The sequence below is a fragment of the Diadema setosum genome, chromosome 17, assembly GCF_964275005.1.
Source record: "Diadema setosum chromosome 17, eeDiaSeto1, whole genome shotgun sequence".
Lineage (NCBI taxonomy): Eukaryota > Metazoa > Echinodermata > Echinoidea > Diadematoida > Diadematidae > Diadema > Diadema setosum.
The window spans coordinates 14,477,673-14,491,652 of NC_092701.1; the positions used below are offsets into that span (position 1 = coordinate 14,477,673).

A 13,980-nucleotide genomic window follows, 5' to 3' on the forward strand; every position below is an offset into this window, starting at 1 on the left:
TTTGTATGGGGTGCCAAGTGTCACATGGCCTATTTCATTACAAAATCAGTCAATTCGTTATTAAAATGATCATTTCATCGAAATAAATGACTAATTTCGTAACAAAATAGGCCATGCGACACTTGGTGCCCCATACAAAACTACGGTCTTTGTCCATGATTTAAACCATGGACAAAGATTGTACCACCTTCATGAATTCGGGCCATAAGGTGTAGGTATTTCAAAGCATTCACTGTAAAACTAGAAATTTTCTCATGCATGAAACTTGCATGAATTTCCCAAGAAGTCAAAATTGGCAAAAGTAACAGCGCACATGAAAGACTTTGTCTGCACAGTGCATTGATTGCCAGCAGCAGTTTGCGAAAGTTTCTTCAAGCTCAGAAATGACTGTCAGCTCCAATTCGCAAAAGTTTCATGGCTGAATGTTTCTGGTTTTACTGCATATCTTTTTGGTTGTTGTTTTCATCTCACAAGGATGTGGAGCATGGTGATGTAATAAAAGAATATTCAAAGCACCGTATTAACAAACGGGGAAAAAAGGTGTACTACAGTGTGTATCAAAAAAAAAGGTAATCCAACTTTGGAGGGCTACTATTTCATAATTATCAGCTATTGAGAGCACACTGTTAGTTGTGAGGAAAGGGGAACTCTTCCTCTTTCAATTGATACCTATTTATGTCGATAAATGTCATGCATGACTGAGCACATGAACTTTAAAGACAACAATGACAAATTGCACTTTTTCCAAATTTGCGTGTTATTGTGAAGGAACAATGCATGTCTCACTGCAAGGATGAGATCTGTCAATGAAAGTGGCCAAAGAGGACAGCCTGTACGAATGCAGATTTGTGTTTAGGGTTTGTGTTTAGGATTTTTTCCTAACCTTTTATGGTTCATAACCTTTAAGATGGCCACCTGTCGGATAACTTAAGTCACTCCCACAGAGGCCGACCCACACAATCCATTTTCTCTGTTCATATTCAACACATAGCTCGCAGCAACAAACCATGTCTTAAATGTGAAGAGAGAAAAATGGATAATGGTTTAGCCTTTATGGGAAGGACCAAGTTTTCAACAACGTGGCCATGTTGAAGGCTATGAACCATAAATGGTTAGAAGAAACCCTAAACACGAACCTGCAGTCATGCAGGCTGGCCTGATGATTCGACCACCTCCATTGACAGATCTCATCCATGCAGTGAGATATGCATTGTTCCTTCATGGTAACACGCAAACTTGGAAAACATGCAATTTGTCATTGTTGTCTTTAAAGTTCATGTGCTCAGTCATGCATGACATTTGTCAACATAAATAGGTATCAATGGAAAGAGGAAGAGTTCCCCTTTCTTCTCAACCAACATTGCACTCTCCATAGCCGACAATTATAAAATAGTAGCCCTCCAAAGTTGGATTACCTTTTTTTTTTATACGCACTGTACATCCTTGCAAGTTACATGATTTTTTTTTTTTTTTCACTGAGATATTTACTATCTACATGTAGCACACTTAACATTTCATGAGTGGAGGTCCTTCAAGCAAGGCAGTTTTTATGCCTCCGCCCCAAAGGGTGCCAGAGGCACCATGTTTCGGGTTGTCCGTTCATCTGTACGTACATCCATACGTATGTCCGTCCCCATGTTTTTATGCGATAACTTGAGTAATACTGAGTGGAATTTAACCAAACTTCGTCCAAGTATAAAGTATGATCTGTTTACACGATAAATCAAGACTGGATTAAGCAAATTTCACCAAACTTTGTCCAAGGATGACATATGACAGGGCAGCTCCTAGATTAGTTTTGAGTGAAATTGGCCAGGGGTCAAAGGTCAAGGTCATATCCTAAAATTTATCCTTTTACGCGATAACTCAGGATTGGATGAAGCAAATTTCACCAAACTTGGTCCAAGGATGACATATGGGGCAATTAGAGTGAAATTGGCAAGAGGTCAAAGGTCAAGTAAAATGTTAGAATTTCACTTTTTTTCCATATCTCGGAAGTGGTTCAAGGTATCTTAATGGAGCTTAGTGCATATGCATGTGCTGACTGGCAGCGATTATCTAGGGAAATTTGGGGTCATAGGTCAAAGGCCAGAGTCAAAGATCAGGTCCACTCCCCAAAATTTCACTTTTTCCATCATATTTATGCAATGCCTGCAAGATTTTTCTTGAAACTTAGTGTATTACCCAATAGAAATTCTCAGGGAAGTTTTTTGCCAGAAAGGTCAAAGCTCAAAAGGTCAAAGGTCAAGTGAAAGTGCTACATCTTCATTCATATCTTGGAAGTGGCTCAAGGTATCATCATGAAACTTAGTACATATTTAGGCATGCTCCTCCTGATGGTGATTCTTCAGGGAATTTTAGGGTCATAGGATAAAAGGTCAAGGGTCAAAAGTCAGGTTGAAATGCTAACACTTTACTATTTAACCCGTTCCTTACGGGAACCTGGTATACCAGGTTCCCGAAGTGAAGACAAGAGTGCCTGCTTGAGTGGCCTAAATTCATGTTTCTTTGTGTTAAAATGCCCAGAAAAGTTGGTTTGATAAAAAGATCAGAGTTTATTCTATCACCATTTGTTCTCCTGTTTGAAAAATGCATATTTCACAGTATTATGTATCTTTTTTCTGATTTAGTTTTTCGCTTGTTCTGCTGTAAACTCGTACGAACACGTACATAACGATCAAGGCTGAGATCAGTGAGATATCTGGGTTCGCTGACCCCTGTCACCTCATTCAGGTACCTGGTTTTATGTAGAACAAAAGATTCTGTGAGCTCATCAGCGCACGCTCTATTCATACCTTGCACCCGATCGATATTTCTATTGTTCACTGGCACATGTAGTTGACCATGGAAAGGGGGAATACACTGTGCCGCTTGACTACCTTCACACAGGTGGATTACCAACCTGTCTGCCTCTCTGTCGAGAAGGAACGGGTTAATTCCGAAATTACACTTTTTATGCCTCCGCCACGAAGTGGTGCCGGAGGCATTATGTTTTCGGGTTGTCCGTCCGTCCGTATGTACATCCGCATTCATTTACACGATAACTTGAGTAATATTGACTGGAATTTTACCAAACTTGGTCCAAGTATAAAGTATGATGGGGCAATTACTTGATTAGATTTTGGGTGAAATCGGCCAAAGGTCAAAGGTCAAGGTCAAATCATGAAATTGTATCCGTTTACGCGATAACTCAAGACTGGAGTGAGCAAATTTCACCAAACTTTGTCTGAGGATGGTGTATGATTGGACAATTACTTGATTATTTTTTTTAGTGAAATCGGACAGAGGTCAAAGGTCAAAGATCAAGGTCAAATCCTAAAATTTATCTGCGAATTTTGTTGCCCGATGTGTTTCTTCTGAAAATCATTCCTCGCATCACCATGTGTCAACCACCTCAAAAGGTGGATGATGGAGCATCTCGCATCACCACGCATTGGCCACTGCCCGATATGTTTCTACTGAGGAAAAATTTTAGGTGCTACCGTGCATTGCTGTGCATCTCTACTTATGCAAATCACTGCAAATTACCTCACATCATCTCAAATTTTGTCGCTCTGTAGAGGCACGCTCTTTGAGAAATAAGGATGATTTGCAGCATGTGTGTGTAGGTGCAAAAATGAGCTGCTTGGTGGAAGGAAGTCTACGCCCTCCGAGTGCTTTCTGGTTTCTTGTTTGAACACTCTGCACGTTGTGAAGTCATTTATGTGTAGATGCTACAATAGTCAAAAAACATTTGGTTTTTTTTTAAACAATACAGTTTTTTTTTAAAAAGCATTTATGTTGATAGGGAGAGACATAGACGTTTTTTGGTCAAACAATGGCTTACCAATGTATATTTACCACATATATCACAATTCATTTTGAGAAAGACATGATTTACTTATCCACAGTGTATTTTACCTTTGTTCTTTTTCAGACACAAGAAAAGTTGCACATGAACGCTGTCCTGTCACTCGATTCATCAAAGCAGCTGGTCAAGATGATAAGAACAAAGAGCCTAAAGCCACTGTTTTGAGATGCATTGATTGGGATTGCAGCATCCTCAATGATGCTCATCTTGAGATGTCTGGTCACGCAATTGCTAACCTGCCTTCCTCGTCCGCTGCTACTGAATGTGTCCCCATTAAATTTCGCTGGCTAAAGTCCTGCATGCAGGATTCCTGTGATAGTGCACAAAGGGAAAATCTCGACAAATCTTTAAAGATAAGCAGCGTGGTTTCTAATTTGATTTGTGGCTGTGAGCAGACCAAGGCTAAAGATCTCTTGAGCAATCAATTCCATGACCAGAAGCAGTGGTCATCCTCATGTCTAAATCGAAAGGGAGGTGAAGGGCAAAATCATTTGAAGAGGAGAAGATCCAAGCATTGTCTTGATGGCTGTTCTTTAAGGCAAAAGAAATTAAAAACACTGCCATGTTGCCTCAGGCAACAGCAATACCAAGTACAAAAATACACTCCCGGACTGACTGACCAACCTGATGGAAATGACATCTGGAAAGATACGGAACTTACGCTGTCAGAACCAAGTACAACCTCTCTGCCTGTAGGTGCAAGGAGAGATATTCTTGACAGCTCTTTAGAAGGAACTGAGGTTTGTCATGTGTTGTTTGACCAGGATCATACCAGGCAATCCATAAATATACGAACTCAACTTGATAAGATGGGTAATGGTGAGTTGAATGGTCTACAATTCCAACAACAAAAAAATTGTCACATTGGCTCTATCTCTTATTTAAGCCAAAAACAGACTACACAGAATTTGAAGTTGGCTGCTTCTCATATGACACCTAGGATGTCTGGAGATACTTTGAAAACTCCTGAAATAGAAGGAGCTCCACCACAATATCCTGTGAGTGACAGAAGCAACACAGCTGTGGTATTTGCCTGTGACTCACAGAATTCAGAATATTCAGAAAATACATCTTTTCTCGGAGGATCAGCACCAACATGGATTGAGCAAGAAGAAGAAGCACCTGTAAGTGCCCATTCTGCAAGTTCCCATGGAAAAAAGAAATTTAAACAAACTGAATGTAGTGATTCTCGAAATATCACTAAACAAAGACCAAGAGGCATTCCAGTGTATGTACCAAAACATTCAAAGCCTATTAGTTCCTCAAAATCAGCTGACTGCCTAGTGAGCACAAGCTCTTCTTTAACAGAGATGCCAATGAGCTGTCCAATAAGCCTATCTGGGAAAAAATGGGAAATTAACCAAAATTCACACCTTGAAGTGTTGAGGTTTGGAACTGAGTTTTTAACCCCTTCAGATATTAGTGTTCAGCAATGTAATATCAGTGCAGAACTCCAGCCAAATGTGTGCAGACCTGCTGACAACAGATGTCCAATCTGTACAGATGAGATTTCAGGCTACCACTATGGCATTTTTTCTTGTGAGAGCTGCAAAGGTTTTTTCAAAAGGACCATTCAGAACGAGCGGAATAAGCGACTAGAGTGTGCTGGTGGTGGGAGCTGTACTATCACACTGCAGAATCGGAAACATTGTGCCTTCTGTCGTTACAAGAAATGTTTGGAAGCAGGCATGAAGCTAGAAGGTGAGATATATGGTTTTCATCATTACTGAGTACTGTATACGCCATATATTTCGCGAGTCTAAATTTTCGCGATTCCGGAATTCTCGATTTCGCGAGTGGTTAAATTCGCGATCGTGGAGTCCTGCACTGAACGGAGAAGTGTACACGTGTACGTCACATTCACATTGGAATCAGAGTCAATATTTTCGTGTGTCTTTAATTTCAAGAATAGCATCCGACTCGCGAAATTCGCGAAAATAAAAGCCTCGCGAAATATTCGGCGTATACAGTATTCCTGTTGGGGAAAAAAAGCTTGAAAACAACAGTAGATTTTGGGTCTTAACTGTAGATTTTCATCCTCTTCTTGAGAACGCATGGTAAAATTTTCAGTAAACTTGGTAGGTATTATCGCTTGGGTGGTGTAAAAATGTGAATGTGCAAATATGCATCATTCCCCACCTGGGGTCCTCTGGAGCGCACACAATGCCCAGGGTTGGGGGGGGGGGCAGACAAAAACTCCAAATTACGGAAACTTACAAATCTTCTCTCAAACCAATAAATGATAAACTAAGGTAGTGCTAGGAGTAATTATGCCCCTGCCACACGTAGTGTGAAGGGGGTATATAGGAATCACCGTGATGTTGGTCTGGCGGACGGTCAGGCGGTCGGTCAGTCTGTTGTTATACCCCCGCCACACGTAGTGTGAAGGGGGTATATAGGAATCACCGTTATGTTGGTCGGGCGGTCGGTCAGTCAGTCTGTGTCAAAATCTTGCGTCGCAAACTCCTTCTACAGTTTTGAAGCAATTTAAATGAAACTTAGGGTAAATGATGATATTGTGGTATAGATGTGCAAGACATGTTTTTTGTGTTTGTCGGACAATGCGTTGCCATGGTAACCATAATTTTACCAAAACCTTGTGCAGTGAATAACTGCAATATAATAATAATTGATATCTATGATGATCTATAGGTGTAGTTATGCAAGACACTCTTTGTGTTTATACTTGACAAAGCGTTGCCATGGTAACTGCATGTTTTCTTCGAAATCTTGTGGAGTGAACAACTTCCACAGTTTTGAAGCAATTGAAATCAAATTTGGTAGGCATTATGACCTTGAGGCATAAATGTGAAACATAATTTTTGTGTTCGTCGGACAAGGCGTTGCCATGGTAACCATAATTTTACCAAAACCTTGTGGATTGAATGACTTCCACATCATTCAAGCAATTAAGGTCAAATTTAGTATGTATGTATGATGATCGGGAGGTGTAGTTATGCAAGACACCAATGTGTTAATATAAGAAAAATGTGTTGCCATGGTAACCACTCATTTTTGTATCAAATTGAACCATTCAATCTATGAAAATGAAATTTGGTGTGTATGATGCTCTTTAAGTGTAGTTTTGCAAAATGTCCTTTGTATTTGTATCGGACAATGCGTTGCCATGGTAGCCGCATTTTTTTTTTAAATCCTGTGGAGTGAACTTCTTCCACAGTTTTCAAGCAATTGAATCAAATTTGGTAGGCATTATGGCCCTGAGGTATAGTTGTAGAACACATAATTTTTTGTGTTTGTCACACAAACCGTTGCCATGGTAACCACAATTTTACCAAAACCTTGCAGATTGAATAACTTTTCCATCATTCAAGCAATAAAAGTCAAATTTAGTATGTATCATGATCTAGAAGTGTAGTTTTGCAAGACACCAATGTGTTAGATTAAGGAAAATGTGTTGCCATGGTAACCACCCATTTTTTTTTATCAAAAACCAAGCTATGAAGGTCAAATTTTGGTGTGTTTGATGGTCTTTAAGTGTAGTTATGCAAAATGTCCCTTGTGTTTGTATCAGACAGTGCATTGCCATGGTAACCACACTTTTTACCAAAACCTTGTGGAACTCAGTGTCAACTCTGTAATTGTACAGTAAACTAAAATTATTCTGTTTCCAATTCAACAAGTGCACAAACTTGGTATTAATGTCATTGCCCTCATGACATCACATACTATTGGTAAAGCAACACTAGGGGCGGGGGTATTAATCACCTTCAGTGATAATTCTAGTTAAGATTAGTGACTGCAGTTTCTTTTTCTTTTTTATGCCTCCGCCAGGAAGTGGTGCCGGAGGCATTATGTTTTCGGGTTGTCCGTCCGTACGTACGTCCGTACTTACGTCCGTCCGCTTTCGTTTACGCGATAACTCAAGTAATATTGGCTGGAATTTTGCCAAACTTGGTCCCCAAGTATAAAGTGTGATGGGGCAATTACTTGATTAGATTTTGGGTGAAATCGGCCAAAGGTCAAGGTCAAATCATGAAATTGTATCTGTTTACACGATAACTCAAGACTGGATCAAGCAAACTTCACCAAACTTTGTCCGAGGATGATGTATGGTGGGATAATTACTTGATTAATTTTTGAGTGAAATCGGACAGAGGTCAAAGGTCAAAGATCAAGGTCAAATCCTGAAATTTATCTGTTTATGTGATAACTCAAAACTGGATGAAGCAGCTTTCACCAAACTTGGTCCAAGGATGATGTATGATGGGGCAAGTAGTTGAGTAGATTTTAGTGACATTGGCAAGAGGTCAAAGGTCAAAAGGTCAAGGTCAAATGCTAAAAATGTTGCTATTTCCCCCATATCCATGCAATGCCCGAAGGTATTTTCTTGAAACTTAGTGTAGACATGTACTACTGCATAAAGATTCTCCAGAGAGTTTCATGTCATAAGGTCAAAGGTCAAAAGGTCAAAGGTTAGGTGAAAATGTTACAATTTCACTTTTCTCGCAAATGGTTCAATGTATCTTCATGGAACTTGGTGCAAATGCATGTACTGACTGGCAGGGATTATCTAGGGAATTTAGGGGTCATGGATCAATAGTCAGGGGGTCAAAGGTCAAGGTCAACTCTTCAAAATTTTACTATTTCCCTCATTTACTAGTATATACAATGCTTGCATTATTATTTTTAAAACTTTATATGCATGTATTACCTAATGCAGACTCTTGGAAATTTCCTGCCAGAAGGTCAAAGGTCAGAGGTTAAGGGTCAAGGCCAGGTTTAAATGCAAAAAAAAAAATTCTATTTCATACTCTAATTACACTCTTTCTTCATACCCTGAAAATTACTCAATGCATAAACTTATAAAAGGGTCAGTCAGAAGTCAAGTAAAAATTCCCCAAATAGATGTACCTGCACTCTTAGACAATTATAGCAAACCTAGTTCAAGGAAAGCAAACATTCAAGATATTTCTGACAAACCTGTCATTTCAATGCTTTGCCAGTTATGTGACACTGTCATCACACATTGTGAAGACATTGCACTATACACCTATTGGGCGAATCATGCATTATGGCGGAGGCATCAGTCGCCATAGCGACATTTCTAGTTTTTTCTTTCTTTTTTTTTTTTGGCAGGTCAGGGGATGAGTGGGGGGACCAAATTGAGACCAATTTTCACATTCTCATCTTCTTGAAAACACAATTTGGCAAGGATTATTGCCAGTTTGATAAAATACAAGTTATGTATCTTTGCAAATGGGCACCATTCCCCACCTTAGGGCTCCAAGGAGCACAATGTTCTGGGGGAGGGGGCACAAGCCCATAAATTCAATTCAATTTACAAATCTTCTATCTAGAACCAGAAAAGGGTAAGCTTAGTGCTTGTGAGTAAGTTGATTGGTGACTGTAGTTTCTACTCTGTTCAGGCAGATCCAAGGGGGGGGGGGGGGTGGAGTTGGAGTTAAAGTTGGGGGCCAACACATTTTCTCTTTTAGATACTTAAAATCACATGGTCAAATTTGTCACTAATCCAGTGCGTTATCACAAGGATGACATTTAGAATACTTACGAGTAATACAAAGACCATAGAAACCCCTACATATATTTCTAAAAAGGAAAAAATAGAAAAATATTCTCTAACACTGGAAAAACTCTTTTTAAGTAAATACAGTCAAACCTGTCTACAGCGGCCACCCAAGGGAGACGAAAAAGGTGGCCGTTATAGACAGGTGACCGCTATAGACAGGTTATCCAACTTTGTGTGCATTGCTTACATGTGCATGTATTATCGTTGTATACATCTACTTTGTGTAAGTACTTGCACATACATAGCATGTACATGTACAATGTATGTGTGTATGTATCTGCACACGTGTGCTTCATGCATTGAGCAATGCCGGTATTTATGAAATTGTTGTACAGTAGCATGTGAACAGTCGTGAAGTATTACACAGTACTTGTATAACTAAATGAATGATAAATGCAGCGGTGGCGACCACTGAACGTTGTCAGGGAATAACTGGCATGGCTACAAAGCAGAAAAACATGCTGAATTATTGACTCGGCTACGTCTCTATCTGGACTGGCTGCTATAGACAGGTTAAAATCTCCCGCGGGAAACAAACTTTGTGGCCGCTGGCCGCATTAGACAGGTGGTCGCTATACACAGGTCTTTAACAGGGATTTTCTCTTCGGGGATTTTTCAGTGGCCGCTATAGACAGGTGGCCGCTAAGGCAGGTTTGTCTGTACTATAGTGAAAGCACTTTTAAGGTTATTTATGTAAGCTGCAGGCCTTCAACGGGAATCAAAGGGAGGGGCAATTTTTTACATTTGAGTATTTAGTTAACTTTTCTGAACACAGTGTACTTGGCAGGTATTTTTACCTGGGTATGCATATGAACATCATGCCCCCATAGTAGCCCACAAAGCTACCCCATCCCCCAAGTTTGCAGTGTTCTCAGGTAGTAGTCTGGAAGAATGCATGGAAGGTGAACTTACAATACTCAGGTGAGCACGAGAACCCCAATTCTCTTATTATATGTTCAGGCTCTTTTTGAAAACCTCACAACAAATTTTTACCATGTTTGGCAGGTACGTGTAGCATCCCCAGGGTGATATAGGATCTCTGTTCAAATAAGCACTATGAGCACTATGCCCCCCCCCCCCCCCCCCCCCCCCCCCCGTGGCCCACAGGGGACCCAAACCCAAACCCCCCGAAATTAGAGCACTATGAGTAAGTACAGTGATGACTGTAGCTACAGGTTTATTCATGCCCAATCAAGCAAGTAAAATTTAGATTGTAAAACGAGGGTAAATTAAAAAGAACAATTTTCCCAAAGCGGGCCTGTAAAGCCAGTTCGTAACTAGCTTGTGCACTGTGCACATTGGTACAAATGACCTTTCTTTTTTCTCAGTTTGTTAGGCATGTCATTTGTTTTCAAAGCAGCATAATGCATGCAAAGCTTTGCTGGACAAAACAATTTATGTAATTCGTGTTCAAACAAAAAATGAACTTGCCTTTAGACCAGGGGACCAGAATAGTCCATCAGTTGACATTTTACCAGGCATCCTTTCCATTACTTGGTATTGAATGCAATAACAACCTTTTTCTTGTGATATTGACAAATACCAGGCTTCCTCTCAGGTGGATGTGCTGGCAAGCACATTTAGATAAGGATCACATGAATGCTCATCACATCACAGATGCTTATCTCAGTGAATTGACAAACCAAACAGCTAGTTGGTACAAATAACTGCTCATGTGCAATGTGGAATTACGAACTTGACTATTAATATTGTGTGTAGAATTTGTTTGCATTAAAAATCAGTATCCAAGGATGCAAAGCTTGCATGATCTATAACAAATTTAGGAAGCAGAAAACACACTCTTTGGGTGAGGGGCGGGGACAGTGCTGGGTTGTTGATGGCCCAAAGCAGCATAATGCTACAGTCACACACGGCCGGAATTTGAACCGGGTCCATAAGGAATTAAATCCGTATCGACCCAGTTCGAGCCGTAGAGGCCCGCATTGACCAGCATCATAACCTGTGTCAATTCCTGATAGATTCTGGGGGCTACGATACAGCGGTGAAAAATTTTTGGTCATGTTCAAAATTTTCTCATGGATTTCAATTCCGTATTGATATCCGAATTGACCCGTTTCAATTTTCATTGACTAGCATTGACCCACTGCAACCCGCAGCGTAAAACCGTATGGACCCTTGGATGTATACCGCATTGCCTTTGTGTAACGGAAGATGACAATGTTTACATCCGTGTCGGGTACGGGTCGAAGTGGGTTGACCGGGTCGATAGGGGTCGAAAAGGATTCAGTTAAGGATTTAAAGCAGATTTTTATATGGTTCGATACGGGTCTCTACAGCTCGAACTGGGTCAATACGGTTTTAATTCCTTATGGACCTGGTTCGAAATCCGGCTGTGTGTGACTGTAGCATGAATTACCCTCCATTCCGGGACTAATCCGGCTCATATTCACCCAGATCAGATCCGTTTTGTGACGCGGCCGCGTGTGACTGTAGCATGATATATAGCTTTTCTAGACACCAGAGCTAGCCTAAGGGCAGTTTACTGAATTAAAGTTATGTTGACACCATGTTCCCGGCAGCCATGGCAATCACGTTTCAGCCCATCATGCACAAAACAGGATAGACTTAACAATACGGGATGATGGGATGGGCAGGCTTGGCGGGCTGTGATTACCATGGATGCCATGTCAGATTTTTAAACTGTCAAAAATCTTGTTACGGCAGTCATAGTGCTGATGAGAATCTAGTAGCCCATAATTAAATGGGGTGAATGCAACATAGCATGACAGCATGCAATAGGCTGTAGCAAAACCTCTAGGCGTTTCATAGTTGAACTTGACTGAAAAGAATAAAAAAATCATTTGTGAAGTGGTATGAGAAAGAGAAGGCCTTGAAAATGGGTGTGTGTGTGTGTTGTTTTTTTTATCACCTGAAAATCTCTTCACATGTCATACATATGTGCTCTTCAAAGGTAGGATTGAATTCCTGATCCTTTTTTACATCTATTTCATCTTCTTCATGTATTGAACGATTGAGAAAGAATAGAAATAATCATTTGTGAAATACAATGAAAATGAACAAGATCAGATCATTTTTAATGCATTTGCTACTTTTTCTGAACATCAGCACAACGAGAGTAACATACATCTGTATGTACATTATTTTATCAAAGTTATTTTTAATACACTGTTGGTGCCTGGCTGGATCACAATGATTTCATTAATAAGTTTAGTTTATTATTTTGAATAATGTAAGGGCAAATGTTTACAAATCTACTTTGTATCCTTCACCTTGTAAAATCTGTGGAAATAAAAGCTATAAGAATGATGTGACATGTACAATATCAAATGTAATGAAACTGAGACTTTCAGATTTAATGGTTTAGACTGTTGATTTTTGAGCATCATGTATTCTTTAAACTGGCCAGATTGATGATTCCGGTGATAAATAAATGGGTAGGTATCTTGCACCTGTAGACAAAAAAAAAAAAAAGTTGCTTTTTTTCCTTTTGGAGAAGATGACAGAAAGATATACTGAGATTGTCTCAGTTCCTTGTAAACATTTGAATAGGAAGAGAAAATTTTATGTTGTTGGTACAAATATATCCTCTAACATTATTTCATGCAGCTGTGCGAGTGGACCGTCAACGTGGGGGACGCAGCATGTATGAAGGATCAACTGAGTTCCGCAGGCGCAAGCTTCTGCAGGCACAACATGGGCAAAGAGAAAAAAGTCACACAAATACAGGAAAGCGACATTTGAACAAAGTTACAAGTACATTAACCCAACATTCAAAAAGTGAGCTGGAAGTATCTGAGTATGTAGATACAACTTGTTCGTCTCACACTTTTGAGGCATCATTGCCTTCTTCATTGTCAGTGACAGTGCACCCACACCTCAAGGAGTTAGAAAATGTTGAGGAGATGTTCTTCAACCTCTCTGTCCTCCCTACTGTCAATTTTGACTGGAGCAACAGTGAACAAGAATTACTGAGTGGTGCCTACCTTCTTCTTGATCACTTCCTCATGAGTATGCCCCACTGGATAGCTGTGATGCCCCTCGTCAAAGACCTTGAGGTACCATTGGCCCATTATTGTTTTGTTTTTCTTTGTGTTTGGTGAATGTGGGGTTGTTTTTTTTTTTTCTTCTTCTTCTTGTCAGCTGATTTTGGGAGAGAAATGGCACCAATAAATGTGAAGACTTTTTATGCTTCCACTACGAATTGTCGCTGGAGGCATTATGTTTTCGGGTTGTCCGTCCATCCGTAATCGATTTTGTGGACAGAGTAACTAAAAAAGATGTTTGAGGTATCCTAATAAAACTTGGCATGTATATGTATGAGTGGACAAAGTTGTGCCTATTAACTTTTTGGTGCATATAGGACTAAAGATCAAAGGTCAAGGTTAAATGCTCAAAATTTCACTATTTTCCCCATATCTATGCAGTGTCTGAAGGTTTTTTTTTTCTTGAAACTTAGTGTATGCTCGTTTTACCTGATGAAGATTCTCTAGAAGATTCTAGAGAAAGATTCAGGCCATGAGGTCAAAGGTCAAGTAAACATGCTTAAGTTTGTCTTTTTTCTCCATATCTCGGAAATGGTTCAAGTTATCTTTATGAAACT

At 39.9% G+C, this 13,980-nt stretch overlaps 1 protein-coding gene across 1 annotated transcript in view; it reads left to right on the plus strand.

The window, feature by feature from the left end:
• Positions 1-3,929: 3,929 nt before the first annotated feature.
• The window catches only part of LOC140240409 (uncharacterized), a 46,050-nt gene continuing 35,999 nt past the window's right edge, over positions 3,930-13,980 (plus strand). Inside the window, exons 1-2 of the mRNA XM_072320177.1 lie at positions 3,930-5,551; positions 12,987-13,435. Coding sequence (XP_072176278.1) covers positions 4,063-5,551; positions 12,987-13,435 — 1,938 coding nt within the window. The 5' untranslated portion in view covers positions 3,930-4,062. The remainder of the gene's footprint in view (positions 5,552-12,986; positions 13,436-13,980) is intronic.